The sequence below is a fragment of the Phoenix dactylifera genome, chromosome 14 (assembly GCF_009389715.1).
Source record: "Phoenix dactylifera cultivar Barhee BC4 chromosome 14, palm_55x_up_171113_PBpolish2nd_filt_p, whole genome shotgun sequence".
Classification (NCBI taxonomy): domain Eukaryota; kingdom Viridiplantae; phylum Streptophyta; class Magnoliopsida; order Arecales; family Arecaceae; genus Phoenix; species Phoenix dactylifera.
Window position 1 is genome coordinate 18,064,452 of NC_052405.1, and position 17,537 is coordinate 18,081,988.

A 17,537-nucleotide genomic window follows, 5' to 3' on the forward strand; every position below is an offset into this window, starting at 1 on the left:
TGCTGAATACTCCCGATTCAGCAACTTCCAATCAAGGCTTGGAAGAGCCTTTACAAGTTTCAAATGAATGAAACTGTTACAGCAACAGTTAATCCAAATAAATGAATGCTGTAACCAGAAAATTTAAAGCTTCAGAATATATAGAATGAATCAATAAAAATAAAGGCTGAAGCCGATGAAGAAGATGGCTGTGGAAGAATGTCCCAATGCTTGAGCAGCAGCTCTTCTCGATTCAGTGAGAAGCTTCAACTGATTTCCTCACATGAGTAAGTTTCAGATGTGTGCCGGTGAGGATGATGAACTTTTTAGCCTTTTTTTCTTCTCTTTTCTTTTGTGGAAACTTTTCTTACTTGACAGAATATTTCTCTCTTTCCTTGTTGTTTCCTTTCTAAGGTTCCCTTGAATTTATAGACGAGTTCTTCAAAAGGATTTGAATTTCTTTCTTTCCGTTCTGATAGAAATCTTTTCTGTTACAGAAGAAGACAAAAATTGTTGCAAGCTTCTCATTATGGTCCCAGCAGTACAAGGGTCGACTCATGTAATTCAGGGATCGACTCATGTTTATCCTGGGTCGGCTCTTCGAGATATTGAGACGGCTCTTGCTGTCGACTCATATTCTTCATGGGTCGCCTCTTTAAACACAAGGGTCGACTCATCTTCTTCAGGAGTCGTCTCTTTAAACACAAGGGTCGATTCATGCACTAGTTTTTCTGGCTGACACTGAGACTGAACTGGAGTCGACTCTTCAAACGCAAGGGTCGACTCTTCAATTTTAGGGGTCGACTCATTTGGAACAAAGGTCGACTTTTCAATTTCGGGGGTCGACTCATTTGGAACAAGGGTCGACTCTTCAAACTTTGTCTTAGGCGGTAAAAGCTTTCTGTTTAATTTGAACTACACAAGGGTCAACTCATGTTTTGCGGGAGTCGACTCATTGACTGGGTCACTTGAAGAGAACATGCTAGAGTCAACACAAACTTGTCCTTTTTGCTTAGGGGTTGACTCAAGTTTTTCAAACAGAAAACTTTAGACTTCATCTTTGATCTCCATGGATTAGATTAAGATCATTTTCCTTTTAGAACATGTCTAATGAATTGTTTGCGAAGAACTTATGATTTTGCATTGCTTCATTTCCTCTGATTTTTCTTGACTAATAAAACTTCACAATTAAGCCAACATCATTAGTACATAACATCATCTCAAGTGTTTTGTAATCATCAAAATTCATCCTTTAGGGTTGACACTTGACATGAATAATGCCAAATAACACTTTATTAATTTGTCAATTCATTTACAAAATTCAATCATCAACATACTGACGATTGACTCTTAGGATACAATTCCCAACAGGTTACTGCACCCTCATTGCGCTTCCCTATTTGACCTAGGTTTGAGTTTGTTGAATTTCATGTCTGTTACGTTGTATAAAATCAATGATAAGAAAAAAGATCACACAATATGATATCTTCTAACAGGTAATTTAAATTGGGGCTATTTTGATTTGTATTTCTGAATTTAAGTTTATCCTTTGAACTCATCTCAATAATTAACACTTCCTTTAATATTCAAATAACAGTCATCATGGTATTTCTTAATATCAGCAGTAAGTTTATTTATGAATTATGTAACAAGTTATGGGCTCAGTGCCATGTCAGCTACTAAAAGCTACATATTGAAGGTCTAAGAGAGGGTAAGCGAACAAAGACTAAATTTTTTTCATAATCAATTAGGTGTAGATAATGGAGCCTCTTCTCTGACAGGAGCAGGGAGCTTATGAAGGAAAAGAAACTACATATGGTCATCATCATCTTGCAGAATACATATGATACATTATTAGGAGCATTGATGAGCATTAAGGAAGAAGATGTGTGTGATCAAGATTTTGAACTTGTTGCAAAAATGCATCTTAGGTGTGACAATAGTAGTTATGATATATAACATTGGATCTACACAAAGAGCCCACATGTAGTGGTGGCAATTTCCGATCTCCACTTCATAGGCCATTTGATGTCTTAATGATAGTTAAATACTTTTTACTTCCAGTGATTCAAGTCTAAATAAATTCTTAATCATTTGTCCCACCTCTATCTTTCCATCAAAACTATGCTAAAATCCCACTTGTTAGGGACATGCAAAAATTTTGTTTTGACTCTAGTGAAAGCTTTGAATGCCAAGTCATTTGAATTTAAAAGAAACAGGCAAATACTGAATATTGATTAGATAGTTTATGTACATGTAATTAATGGATGCGTATTCTCCTGTAATATATGTAGTTAAGTCATTTCTCTAGTTGCCTAGTATTTCTTTTTGTTGATTACAATGAACATTTAAGTAATTTAAGAAAACCCAAGCAAAACTTTCCGTGACAGAAAGTGAAAGGAGTTTTAGAACATCATGCTTCTGTGGCTGTTGTAGAGAACCCAACAATTTTCTTTTGGTAAGCAAAGGGGAAGTAAATCTCCAAAAATACATCTCAAAGAAAAAGTCAATCTATAGGCATCTGTCTGAACAACATAAAGAAAATAAATTAGAAGTTCAATCAATTGTCTTCTCCCTGCAATCTCAGCTCCCTGATCCACAAGTCAATCAGTGCTTGATTCCTTGCATATATGTGGGTCACAATTACTCCTGGAATATTGGAAGTGATATTCCATTTATCTCAGAGAAGTATCTACAGATGAAGAACATAAGAGTGCCTTGTACTCAACGAACTAGCATCGGAGAATCACCTTCAAGGTGGACTTCTTGAGCATGAATCATATTAACTGCTTCCTATAATCCCTTCCAAGCTGCTCTTAGTTCCGCTAGTAGAGCAGAAAAATCTTTGACATGTATAAGTTCAGCCTTCAAGACCTTGAACTCAGCATCTTCTTTTCTGAACCTTTACAGAGACATCAAAGTTCACTTTAACACAACCTGGTTACTGGGGGTACCCAAGAGACTAAACTGTTCAAGAGTTGGCTGTAGATGAAGTGCTGCAGTTCCCTGGTCCTGTATTGTTAGTTAACGGCTGGTTCTGAGAGTATTCTGCTGTTCTGAGCACCTAGTGAGGTTGATGAGTTGGTGCTGAAATAATTCATCATCTCTAGCCTTTCACACCTGCCACCGAGTGCTGTTCAGAGGTAGATTATCAATCTGGGGATCAGAAAAAATATCACCTGTAGTGTAATTTCCAACTGACATCTGAATTGACCTTCTTATTGCATGCCAAGCCCAAGAACAGCCCACTAGTACTTTATAATCTATCTAGTCAATTTTAAGTTTATAATTTGCATGGACAAATTAACATCATAGGTTCTTCTTGTGCCTGGTTACTTAACCTGCTGTCTTACAGTGTAAGCTCTCTTTCATATAGTGGGAATAGGAATGCAAGTCCCATTACATGCTTAGGACTATGAACTTTGTCCCATTAGATTAAGTGAAGGCCTTGCTCCATGCCTGGACGCTAAATTAAATTCATTGAGAAAGTTCAAAAAGAGTGATTACCAATTATTTTTTTTTGAGAACTCCAAAAAAAGGAATTGGGTGTGCCGGTCCGTGAATCGGCAGGCTCTACTGATTCAGTACAGTACTGACCGGCACACCCTACCGATTCAGTACGGTGCCGAACCGTACTAGGCGCTACTGGTACAGGTTCCAGTACCGATTCGGCGGACCTTAGACTGTGATCATTAACATGGTGCATGTTGTACCTGTCCTTGTTTGATATGGTACAATCCTCAGTATTTCAATCCTTGGTTTTGTTTTTAAACTACTTAATATATTAGAAGATAATCCAATTTCCGTTCTTTCAAAAACTTTTCTCTCTAGCTTTAAAATGCTACACATGATTATCACATTAAAGTGCTGTATTGTATGCTGCAGGTAGAAAGCATCGTTCCGGGTTCCTTGCCTTCATCTATTAAAGGACCTCTTATCCTGGTAGTAAATAAAGCTGATGGAGATGAAGAGGTTAAAATTATAGTTCTTTCTTCTAGATATTGTTTTGTACTTATTCTCATGGATTTAATACCCATATTGTTGCAAGTTGTTGGACTGCAACTCAGAAAATATAATTGCAACAGGTTAAGGCAGCTGGAGATAACATTGTCGGGGTTGTACTTCTACAAGAGCTACCACACCTTTCACATCTTGGTGTTAGGGCCCGACAAGTCAGTCATGCTTTACTTTTTACAAATTATAGCTTCCTTTGCAACTTCACTTTAGGGAAAAGATATTTAAGTCTGTGTATTTCACAATTATGATTTTGCAGGAGAAGGTGATTCTTGTGACATGTGAAGATGATGATAAAATTGCTGATATCCAAATGCTTGAACGGAAATTTGTGAGGTTATATTCTATTGACTAATTATCATTTGTCTACGTATTTGCTTATGAATTTCCCCTTTTTATACACAAACTGAAACACACTTGCATGCACACTTACACCATATGCACAATGAATTACATCAATGCTGATGCTAGTCCCAAGCATGGATGAAAAGTGAAGGGTTGACATTAGGTTGGTAGTCAATTATAAAGAAAATGTTGAAAGCTAGGGAATGGATCCAAATTTGATTTTTGTGAATGTCTGGGCGTCCCTTGTTTGGCTTGAATTTTTGAGAAAAGTTTGGGACAAGGCTTGATGGTTATGGTTAGGGTTATATTTACTATAAAATGCTGGTAAATGCTTCTGTATTACTTTCAAAAATGTTACAAATTTTTCTCCTCTCTCTCTTAAATTTTCCATATATCCAAAGACCTTATTTTTAAGTCAGTCCAGTAAACAATATGAATCATTGACTTCTATTCGAGTTAAATATGATTTCAAGGTGTTTAGCCAGTACAGGTGTCGTACTGATACTTGATACGTTGAAAAAATTTCATACCGTATTGTACCGACACAGTGTTAGTGTGGCACCGGTACGAAGTACGGTATCGAGACGGCGAATCTTATGTGAATCAGTTGGATTTCTTTTTAAACAATTAGAACTCATGACTCAATCATAGCTTATCTATAGGCTTTATATGTGCAATAGTTTCTTCGCAATTTGGCCGAAAGTAACTATATCAGATCAACAGTAAGTATAAATTTCAAGAGTGATATAGAAAACCTTGACAGCTTGATGTAATATTCCACAACCATGTGCAAGCGCAGACTACCTTCATTTGAATAGAGCAATGATTAGTCTCTCAAGGACTAGATACTCCACCTATCTAGCTGTAAGAATACAGTGCACCACAGTATCCTTGGCTGTAATATTTCAAGTAGATAATGAATTCACTTGTGTGTATTATCCTGTCCATTAGCTAATTGGCTATTTGAAGGTCATGCAACTTGTTAACATTTCAAATTGTCTCATGAGATGTGTGATGCACATAACCACAATTTTGTTTGCAAAATCTAACAAGAATATAAAATAAATGTGTTATGTGAGAGTTAACTAGAATGATAGAGAGAGCTTCCTCTAAAAGAACTTTTTTGTCTTCCTCTTCCATATCATCTTTGTGATGTTGATTGTATTAAGATTAACATATCGTTGTGTAATTATTAAGAATTGTATGTCTTGCAGAAAGTGTGAGGATCTCTTTTCAAACATAAAGATTTTACTTATTTGGTCATTGTGAGTTGGTTGTGCACATGGATATAATCTATCAATTTTCTACTGGGCATGAATAATTGGTTCATCAACTAATCCTGATTTCTTGATCAGTTTCCTTCTATATTTGTTCTCTATGCGCTTAGAGCATGGTTTCAAAAACTACTGGAACGAGATGGTACGACTGGGTACCACATAGTTCCATGGCGAAACTGGCACCAATGTGGGTGCTGGGACACCAAACAGCTGTACTAGTTTCTTCTGGCTGTTCCGATATGCATCGGTGCGTACCGGTGCTACCATACTGATTAGTACTGATGGTTTTGCAATTTTCTAGAATCAGTTTTGGTACATACCATTGGTGCTGGTTCCGATACCGGTACTGCTCCAATAGGAAAAATGGTATGGGTTTTGGTACCTGTATTTAAAAACTTGGCTTAAAGTCTGATTTTTTTTAATTTTTTATAATAGGTTGGAAGCATCAGCTTCTCATGTTGATTTATCAACCTTATCATCTAAAGATAACAAAGAGGTTTTACCTCAAAATTTATCAAGTAATGGAGCTTCACGTGAGGAGGAATTCACAAAATTACTTTCTTCACTGCCTGCTGCTAGTGCAACTTACGTGAGTAAGGTACCACTTTTCTTAGATTGAACAATCAAACAAATATTATATTAGTATCTTCCTGCTTTCATCTTTCAGTCCTTTTTTCTAAAAGAGAATATAAGTTATTTATAATTTTTAATATATTTTACAGCAAAATGGATATTCCTATAGTAGAAGTACTACTACTGTTCTAGAGCTTTCCCAAGCAACCACTGAATTATCTGGTGCTAAAGCTGCTTCATGTGGTCGGCTTGCAAGTCTAGCAGCACTTTCTGAGAAAGGTAAATGTAGTCATAGAATGATGGATCCATTTTTCTCATAGTTACAATTTATATTTTTGTCTCTTAGATTCAGTGCAGGCTGTTCATTTAATAAAAAAGATCTGGTGTAAGAGATGACTTTTGACTCATTCCTAAAATGTTCAAAAATTTGCATACGGATTCTTAAACCCAATCAAACAAACAAGCATGGACCAGCATATCAGTGGCTTGATGGTCTTATATTGTAGCATCTCAAGACCTCTTCAATTTTTCAAAACCTGAATGCTGTCCATGACTATGTGATGCAAGTACTATTGCAGATGAGGCAGCAAAGTCAACCACTAATAGAGTGAATTTGTATCCACATATCTTTGCTCCCTCTCACAAGACTTGAAGAACTCTTCTTCATAGGAAAATTCTAGGAAGTTAAACACGTAAACCTAACCGAGGTTTTTGTCCCTGAAATGCAGTTTCGTTGATAAAAAAACTCCTGTTCGACCATCCCTCCAGGATACATGCCTTCTTGAAGATGGATTCTGCAAAACCCCTCCCTCCATATGTGAGAAATCTAAAAAGGCATGTCAAAAAAAATAAAAAATCAGTTGCTGATATCATGTAGTGACTGGTATTGCAGGAACCTTTATGATTAGAAAAAGGAAAGTGTCAAATCCTGTATATTGATTTTAAATCATTTTAACAATTTGAATGAATTTCAGTTGATAACCTAAAGACTCAATTCTTTCATAGTTCTATAAATCCTCAAAAATCGTGAAGGTGAAAATGAACAAGGGATAGATTCACATGTCTCTGACCATCGCTTGGAGGCTTGGATCATCCAAACAGAAGACAATAGCATTCACAATAAACCCTCTTAGAGTTATCGCAGAAACACCTCTTAGTGGAATTCTATTCCTCATTGATGTGAAGCATAAAACTGAAATAGGAAAATCATGAAAAAAAGGCGATCAACTCTTGCATATAAAGATGCCATAATCTTGCTGTCAACCGGAACATGCAGTGCAGACTATTCCAACTTGTTTCTAATAAGAAATCAGGTTTCTTAAATATTCAAGTATGGACAACACTAGCTTCCAGATTTGAGTAGCTTTGATAGCCACCTGATAAAAGTTAAGTAGCTTTAATGCAACTCAGGGACCTGTTGAAATTTTCCCACTAGTTTATGGTTTCTGGTGAACTGGTTTGCTTCCTGCTTTGCAAAACGTACTGACACCACTAGTCATAAAGTATGATGACCTTGGAGAGTTGACTTTCAGAATTGCTACCAGCAGTAAAAATCTTCTGAATACTGCTTGCATGAGCCATTGTGAGGATTGTTCTCTCAAATCTTGAGAATGGAATCTTTAGATGTCAAAACATGCCTCCCAACCTCCATCAACTCTACCGATTGGTACATATGTAATTCAACAATGTTTAATTAACAATTAAGTGAGATGTAATATTAATACTTTATAAGCGATAGAAAAACATTTGCTATATGTTAATTTGATCAGCAGTTTTCATTACAAGGCACCAGCTGTTGGAATTTCATGAATTTAAGTTCAGATCAATCCCTTTTGTAATTTGGCTCATTTGATGACAGTTTACAGTGACCAAGGAGTTCCCACTTCATTCCATGTACCCTCCGGTGCAGTAATTCCCTTTGGGTCAATGGAGTCAGCACTTGAGAAGAATGGTTCATTGGAATCATTTCTATCCCTGGTAGAACAGATAGAGACTGCCAAACTTGAAAATGGTGTCCTTGATAAATTATGCTCCAAGCTTCAAGCATTGGTTTCAGCCCAATGCCCATCTAATGAAACTATTGAAGCTATTGCCAAAATCCTTCCAAATAATGCTCGCCTTATAGTAAGGTCCAGTGCCAATGTTGAAGACTTAGCTGGTATGTCTGCTGCAGGATTGTATGAATCAGTCCCAAATGTCAGCCTTTCGAACCAGAGTGTTTTCAGAGCTGCTGTGGGCCGGGTATGGGCTTCCCTCTACACTAGAAGAGCCATTCTAAGCCGCCGGGCAGCTGGTGTACCCCAGAAAGATGCTATGATGGCTGTTTTGGTGCAAGAGATGCTGTACCCAAATCTCTCCTTTGTGCTCCACACAGTCTGCCCAACAGACCACGACCCCACACTTGTTGAAGCTGAGATTGCACCTGGGCTTGGTGAAACACTTGCATCAGGTACACGTGGCACTCCATGGCGGCTTTCATCAGGGAAGTTCAATGGCAGAGTTAAGACCTTGGCCTTTGCAAACTTTAGTGAGGAACTTTTGGTGCTCAGTGCTGGCCCTGCTAATGGAGAAGTCATCCATCTAACTGTGGACTACAGTAAGAAACCATTAACCATAGACTCCATCTTCAGGAGACAGCTTGGCCAGCGCCTCTGTTCCATTGGCTTCTTTCTTGAGCAGAAATTTGGGTGCCCGCAAGATGTTGAAGGGTGTGTGGTTGGTAAAGACATTTTTATAGTCCAAACAAGACCCCAGCCATGACAAAGTTGATCACCTTTTATACAATTGCCTACTTGCAATTGTGACCTTTTGCAGTAAGGTTGGACGTGAGGCATCTGTTGCCAACAATCTTTCAGCCACCACTCTGTACTTCAGCATGGATCCTAGGTCTGTACTGGACTATCTTACAGGAATTCAGTCGGAGTTTTAATGCTCTTATATCTTCAGTTGCATTCTTCTTGTTTTTTCACACCGCTGCATGGCTGCGGTGCCTTCTTTCTCTTGTTGAGATGCCTATTCTAAGTAGGGATAATAATAATTTTCTGACTTGTGAGCAGTTTCAGATCACTATTCATGCCATCTATCAATCAAGAACAATGTATGAAATTGCGAGTGGTGCTACAGAATTCATTGATTATTTGCCCTTAATTTGTATGCCTTTGGTCTTAGTGGACCAAAATTTATGGATTTGTGAATGATAATGTATCAGCTCTCCCTCTCCGCCCCCCCTTCCTCCCTCCTCTTCTTCCTATGATAATAATCTGGACTAGTACTATATAGCATCATAACCTAGGAGATAGAACATTATGGACGGATAGGAAATACGAATTACTGGGTGGAGCATTTCTTTTCTTTACTTTTCTTTTCTTTCTTTTTTTGAATGGCTTGGGTAGTGGTATTTTTAGTGTAGGATTGTAGCATGTGCATTATGCTTGCAAGCCATTCCCAGTAGTTATTAGTTCTCAATATGAGACAATGGAGTATGGTCAGGTTATGGCTACTCTCTTATGGCTGACAGAAGCACTAGGCAGTATTGGAAACATGTATAAGGTTAATACTGACTGTGCTTGCACCCATGTTAGTCATGATGGTAGCAATAACAAGCAGTGAATCTGATAGTGAAGGTGGCATTGGTGGTGGCACCCATGGTGGACCAGTGTGGTAGCGAGAGTAGGTGATGGCTCTGGAGCCTGTGGCCATGGTGATGATCAAGCATGATGATAATCATAGAGGTGGAACAGGTGAGGTAATTGTGATGCCAAACTGGAGCAGGTGATTTCTCTTCAAAAGAAACTGGAATAGGTGAGAACAATTCCGAAGCTTTATATACTTTGAAGGTCTTCTGAAATTGGGATCTGTTTAGAGTAAGTTATTTTCTTAAATGATTAATATCGGACCTTAGAAAATGTTATTAATAATGTATTTGTTTAAGGCATTTCCAACTTTCTGCTGCTGAATGAGTTTGATTGCAGGTATAGTTAATGTGGAATATGAAAGGGAAATCATTTAGGCTCTATGTTCCGTCTTCTGTACATGGTGAACTCCCATGTAAAGGATTTTCATACTTCTATTGTTCGATGATGATTTTTTGTTCTCGGAGTTGGGGGACCTCTATTTTTTGCACCCTTCATAGTTCATCTAGTTTAACACACTAATTTTGATCTTATTTTGATGAAGCTCTAATAGCTTACAAAAAGATACACTTCCCTTTTTCTATTTTCCTGAGGATATCGGAATGACAGGAAAATTATTTGGCAAATGAAAATCATGGACCACATTTGTGAACTCTTGTAAAATGCGAATTAATGTTTACAACAGCGAGCAAGCGGTGACTGGGAAAAGCCCCTTTCATGATATGGGTCAAGTGCCTCTTCTTACCCGTTTGATACAAAAGGACAAGCTGCACGGATCATTGTAGATCATGAATAGATCTAATCCACTGTTGCAGAAAATAATCGGCAGCATTAAAAACTGCTCTAGAATAAAAAATCGATAACATTTTAAGGAAGTATGCAGGCTATAGATTCCCTTGCAATTTAAGCACATCAGAGAAAACAGGGCTTCTCACCAATTTGCTGAGTCAACTTTGCCCACACCTTTGTTTTTGTTTGGCTGTTCACACCACGCGTACTGGAATGCACTAGATAGATAACTTGTTTGGAAGGAGTAGATGAGACATTTTCTAAAAGCTGTCACTCTCCCACGAATCAGTAAGGCACAGATAAGTCTTTCGTTTGATTTGTCAACCTCATAATTTCTTGCTGAAAGATTAGCCGTCAAGAGAAATTGGATGATAAGCTCTATGAAGTTATTATTACCCTACAATTAAAAATTAAGATAGATTAGAATAGAGATCACAGGTGGAGAAAGTAATTATTTTGCTTTGCTTTTCTAATAAATGCGCCTTGTTTTTGACATAGCCAGATAGGCGGAGGGTGCAAGTTTGGACCATGATATCTGACACTTGGCTGCCTGCACTGTGGGGTTGGTCCGGTCAGTCAAGCAGGCAGAGTTGTTCAAAGTATGCAGAAAGAAAATGGGATAACGTGACCATTCAACATTAAATAACATAAAGCCTGACCATATACCTTCCTAACACCTTATGGTACTAATAGATGTTCTCAAACACAGCAAGATGGCTGCTAGATTTCCAATCTTTGTGTTCATCTCTATCTTCCTCTTTGCTGGAATTCCAATCTCTAATTGCACCACCTTTTCCTTCAACTCATTCTCACCAAGCGACTCAAACATCACCCTTTCCGATAGCGGGCCGACCATCTCTGTTAGACCCCGGAACTGGGTCCGGTCCATTTGACCGGCCTAGTCCCAAGCCGCACGTGAGGCAACGGGATGGAGGGATCCATCCCGAAGAAGAAGGAGCCCCTGTTTTAGGGCTCCTTTTTCTTCTCATTTGAGTCCACCGAAGGAGAGCCGCTACACCCAAGGAAGAAAGGGGGAGGGTCTTCTTCACGTTGCCGGAGAGAGAGGAAGAGGGAGAGCCGAGAAGCTACAGCACGGGCGACCCTTTTCCTTCATTGCCGCCGGAGAGGAATGAAAGTGAATCTTAGGTTCTTCGGTGTTAAGCATGCTGAATTTTTTTTTTTTGAAAACTATGGCTGAACCTGATCGGATTGCCTACGTACCCCTTCATAAGGGGGATCAAGCCATACGTAGTTCTTTTTAAGTTTCAAAAACGTAGTGAAAAAATCGAATCAAACAATTTAATTCGTGCATGCTTACAAGATCAAATCTGAAAATCAGCATTGTAAGAATACATAGGATTATGCCGGAATCGTTTAAACAATTATGCTAAAACTTTATGCATGATTAACTATCAGATCTGAAAGGTAAACACTTTACTCCGATTAATCTCCGAATATTCATCGAATGGATTCTGGAAATAACTCTATGAGGAGCCCCAAAGGAGGGTAAAACCTCGGAGAATCGGACCTAGACCCTGACTCCAAAATAAAAGATTAATATAGAATTAATACCTTTTATGATGAAAGAAACTTGTGGATCTGATCCTTGAATTCGCAGCGACGCATACGAATGGCCTCTACGAGAAGTACATGCGAAGCCCTAGGTAGATCGTTTTCTGCGGAAGTGCTAGCTCACGTAGGAACACTGCAGTGGCTGAAGCTTTCTCTTTCCAAACACTCAACCTTTGATTATTCTTCAAAGAGATGGAGGATGAACGTGAGGATGAAGGAGAAGAAGGGATGGAGGCCCTTAGAGAATTTTTTTTGAATTTTTTTGAAACCTCTAAATATTGCATATTTTGAACCCAAGGCATGGGGGTCTTTTATAGCCAAAAGATCCCCCTACGCCTCACACCTAATTTAACCAATTAAGTTAGCTGATAAAATCTCCAAAAAATTCTGGTGGTTTGGCAGCTAAGAGGAGATAAACATATCCAAATTTTGTACATTTTGGATCCCTAAAAGATAGGAATTCATGCGTCCAAAGTTCAGCGGCAGACCACCCTATTTCATGCGCCATGCAATCCCTACAAATTAGGAAATTCATCTAAATCTTTTTAGGAAGATTTGAGGCTCTATTTTTATAGAAAATATAGCCCCATGCCTCCTCTCTTCTCATGCCAATTTTTGGCCAAAAATAAAGAGGATAGGCATGGAAAATACTGGGGATAAATCAAGGTGTCATTCTTCTCCAAGAAGATAAGGATGGGTTCCTAAAATTTAGGGATTCTTCTTCTTATCCAATTCTGATTATTTGGACTCATAATCCTCATCAAATAAGGTCTTCTAATTGAGTTGGATCAAGCCCAATCCAATTGGATCAAGTCCCATCAATTGGGTCAAGATCAATCTACTTGGGTTGAACCCAATCCAATTAGGTCAAACCCTGATGCAGCCCAAATTGAATCCTATTTAATTTGGCTCAACCTAAGCCTAATTACTCAATCAAATTGAGTTCATTAGCAATCTAATTTCTAATTAATCCTCCAATAATTCAATAATTATTTTTGTCACGCCCCCGTCCCGAGATCGCGAGCCGGGGGTCGCGCCAACCGCCGCACACCCGTAGGAAACCCTCCCCACGAGCATGCAAGGCATCTAAACCAAACACCTCAATTATGTAATTCTAAAATAATTTAACAGAATAAATGCAATCTTATTCCATTGACTAACTCGAGTCATAATGTCTCACAAGTCTAAATACGCAGCAGAATAATCATTTACCAACATGCAGAAACCTAGTTCTTAAAATAATAAAAGTCCACCAATCATAATAAATGTCCATAATAACAAATCAACTTAAATAACCCTAATCTAAGATAACTTGTGCCACAATCCTTCTAGTCGCTCTCCTATTTTGAATCCCCAATAGACTAGTTCTCGAAATCTGTAAAACAACAAGAGATGGTATAATGAGCTAGATAGCCCAGTAAGTAATGAACACTCTAGCTAGATAAATCAAGCAATAATATATGAAAAATAAATAAATATACAGTTCCAAAGTATAAGTCAAATATTTCTTAAATTCATAAGATTCTTTTCGCGGTTTCAAGATTCTTTCACATATTCAATTTATCATGTCGATCCTGGACTATGACCACATGTTCCCTGTGGTAGGGTCATCAACACCGACTAATCTTCTTGCGGTGAGTCCTTCAGGACAGTCAATTGCCAACGTATCTGCCCCCATTGGCGGGGTCCTCAACATAGTCAGGTCGATAGTTCAGTTAGTTCTCTATTTCATATTTCAGTTATAAAAACATACAGTGTCAAAACCAAATATCATTCATATCTTAACTTCTTTCAATTTATCAGATTCAACTCAACAGTCAGGGACTATGACCACATGTTCCCTGTGGCAGGGTCATATCACCGACTATTCTTCTTGCGGTACTAATGTATTAGCCCCCATTGGCAGGGTCCTCAACATAGCTCGACTGCAAGTCTGAGTCTATTTCAAGTCATTATCTTTTCTTACATTATGTTCAGTATTTCAAGCCGAAAAATACAATGTCAGAGCAATTAAATACAATTCAAACCAGAAGCAAATACGTTCAATCAGAATCATACAATATTCTAAAAATATACATATAATCCATGTATCAAATTCGTAATCACAAATAATTTGATTCGTAAAACAGATATTTAGTTTGCCGAGTAAAGATGTTACATCACTTACTTTGCGAACGCGATCCATGACAAATCCAATTAATTCCGCAAATTCCTCGCAGAACCTAATATTCAAAAATCATATTCTTCTTTTAAAATTCGTCACAACATATAAATATACCAAGACTTAAATTTTAATATCTTCCCATGGCTGGCCCTGCAGGAGTGCCAAACCCCGAGTTTGGGTTCATACCCGAATACCACCCCCTCTCTTTATTATTATATTTATTATATATACATATATTTTTTCTTTTCTTTTCTTTTTTTCTTTTTTTTCTTTTCTTTCTTCTTTTCTCTCTTCTTTTCCCTTCTTTTCTTTTTCTTCTTTCTTCTTTTCTCTCCCGACTCCCTTCTTCTCCTTCGGTGAAACAGGAGACCCCATGACCCCCTGTCGCTGCCCCCTCTTCTATCCTCTCGATCAAACCCAAGGCGGCCGCGGTGGCCGGCCTTGGCAGCGGCAGGAGGTGGTGGAGCAAGCCCGGCGACCCCCGGCGACTGGCGGCGGCGAACACGCCGACGGCTAGAGCAAGCCGTTTTGGATCCAAATCCGGCGATTGGCCGGCTCAAAAACCCCATACACCAAGGCTAAACATCAAAAGAGGAGGAGAAGAAGGCGAGGGACTCTTACCTCAGCCCCGACGAAGACCGGTGGTTCTCCCCCTCTCCGACGGCAATGAAGAAGAAGAAGACCCCCGTACGAACCCAATAGCCCTCTCTCTCCCTCTCACTTTCGGCGGCAACGCGAAGAAGACCCTCCCCTGAGGATGATAGTGTTATTTTGATGATTAACAAGCAATAATCAAGAGTATGTTACAAGTTAATTCGATACTTCATTTATAAGTCTGTTACTCTCAGTATATTTGTATAAATGCATTTCATTGTTTATTTGGATGAATCTAACCTTGAGTTGCAGCAAAGTGTGGATTGAGTCGACCCCAAGATTGATTGGGTCGACCCCGGCACATCAAGAAAGCATTTGGCACACTTCTGCAAAAATGGCACAGATGAACAGTAAGTTGGGTCGACCCAAAGAAAGCATGAGTCGACCCAAACCTCAAGCCTCTCAAAGACTCAGGAAAATGGTTCTCTGGAAATACTGAGAGGGTCGACCCAAGATGAAGTTGAGTCGACCCAAGCTTGAGTCGACCCAAACAGTGAGAGGGTCGACCCAAAGACAATGACAGAATACATGACAGAAAAGGTTCTCTGGAAACTCTGAGAGGGTCGACCCAAGTAAAAGTTGAGTCGACCCAACTGAACCTTGAGTCGACCCAAAGAAATGTTGAGTCGACCCAAGTGAAGGAAGGCTGAAATGCAAGGTTCTGTGGTTCTGAGAGGGCCGACCCAAGAAAAGTTTGAGCTGACCCAAATCTGATGAACAGTGGTTTGGGTCGACCCAAGAAAAGTTTGAGATGACCCAAATCTGATGAACAGTGATTTGGGTCGACCCAAGCACGGGCAGAAGCATAACGGCTAGTTGTGCAGAAGTGCTTTTTGGACTCCCAACGGCTATAAATGGCTAGTTTCTTCAATCCAACGGTCAGGAAGGACTATTTGGAGGTTGGAGAAGTATTTAAGAGGGAGTATTCATCAGAGGAAGCAAGCTTTTGAAAATACATCAAGTGCATTCAAGAGAGAACCCTAGCAAGGCAAGCTTCATCCAAGAGCTTCATTCAAGAGTCAAAAGAAAGTGGTTGAGCAGATTTCAAGAGTCATTAAGAGCTCCATCCACCCTTGAAGAGTGAAGCATCCTTGACAAAGAAGAGAGAAGTCACATCAAGCGATAACTATTCTCTAAACTCTTCTTTGTAGATTATATTGTTATATTTGCTCATCTAGGAGCTTAAATCTTCTTACTTTGTTTATTAAACTCCTTGTAAAGGTTAGTTGGTTAGCCCGCAAAACCAACGGAATAGGTTGATTGGTGAACCCGTAAAACCAATTGTAAAGGTTCGTTGGTGAGCCCGGAAAACCAACATAGGTTGTTGGTAAGCCCGTAAAACCAACGTAGGTTGTTGGTAAGCTCGTAAAACCAACGTAGGTTATTGGTGAACCCGTAAAACCAATTGTAAAGGTTCGTTGGTGAGCCCGGAAAACCAACATGGGTTGTTGGTAAGCCCGTAAAACCAACGTAGGTTGTTGGTAAGCCCGTAAAACCAACGTAGGTTGTTGGTGAACCCGTAAAACCAATTGTATAGGTTCGTTGGTGAGCCCGTAAAACCAACATAGGTTCGTTGGTGAGCCCGTAAAACCAACATAGATTTTTGGTGAATCCGGAAAACCAAAGTGTAAAGATTTTTGGATTGTGAGCCCGAAAAACAATCCAACTGTAATCCGCGGGATTATAGTGAATTCCCAAGGGGTCGCTTGGAGAGTGGACATAGGTGCTAAGGAGAGCACCGAACCACTATACTTCTTGTTGTTTGTATTGTGATTTGTTTAATTCCACTAACTCATCATTTAACATAAGTAAGATAGTTAAAATTAAGAGAAACCAATTCACCCCCCCTCTTGGCTTGTCACCTTGGGCAACAAGTGGTATCAGAGCAAGGTGCTCCAATAGTAATTATTGATCTCACAATCAAGAGTTAAAGATCATGACAACCCAAGTGGGATGTTCTATGAGTGAGGGACAATTAATTGATAGACCTCCACTATTTAATGGTATAAACTACACACATTGGAAAGCACGTATGCGCATTTTCATTCAAGCACATGACTACGATTTATGGAGTATCATAGTCAATGGGCTACATACAAATGCTAATCATGATAAGAAAATGGCTCAGCAAAATGCAAAAGCCATGAATATTCTATATTGTGCATTGGATGATAGTGAACTTAATAACATATCTTTTTGCATGACTGCTAAGGAAATATGGAGTATGCTTGAAGTTAAATATGAATGCACTAATATTTCTAGTGAATTTGAAACTAGCTCCGAAGAAGTAGAGCAGCAAACTGAAATTAAAAATCCTTGCTTTATGGCACATGAAGATAAGGTATGTATTGGAACACAAAGTGATTTCTCATTCCAAGATAAAGTACATGCTGAAACTCAATCTAATTTTACATTTGATGAACTTCATGATGCTTTTTCTGATCTATACTTAGAATATAAGAAGCTTAGTTTAAAGAATAAAAAGCTAAATCAGAAAAATCTATCTCTTGCTGAAAGCTATGATATAACTCAGAAAAA

General features: G+C 38.8%; 1 protein-coding gene across 2 annotated transcripts in view; it reads left to right on the plus strand.

Annotated features, from left to right (window-relative positions):
- The window catches only part of LOC103714355 (phosphoglucan, water dikinase, chloroplastic), a 64,216-nt gene extending 54,846 nt beyond the window's left edge, over nucleotides 1-9,370 (plus strand). The window contains exons 14-19 of one of the 2 annotated variants that reach the window (XM_039133857.1): nucleotides 3,865-3,951; nucleotides 4,065-4,151; nucleotides 4,253-4,329; nucleotides 6,051-6,204; nucleotides 6,338-6,467; nucleotides 8,047-9,370. In XM_039133857.1, the coding sequence (XP_038989785.1) occupies nucleotides 3,865-3,951; nucleotides 4,065-4,151; nucleotides 4,253-4,329; nucleotides 6,051-6,204; nucleotides 6,338-6,467; nucleotides 8,047-8,948 (1,437 nt within the window). In that variant the 3' untranslated portion in view covers nucleotides 8,949-9,370. Of the gene's footprint in view, nucleotides 1-3,864; nucleotides 3,952-4,064; nucleotides 4,152-4,252; nucleotides 4,330-6,050; nucleotides 6,214-6,337; nucleotides 6,468-8,046 lie in introns of both variants that reach the window. The other variant, XM_039133856.1, reaches the window with a different exon arrangement.
- Nucleotides 9,371-17,537: the final 8,167 nt, after the last annotated feature.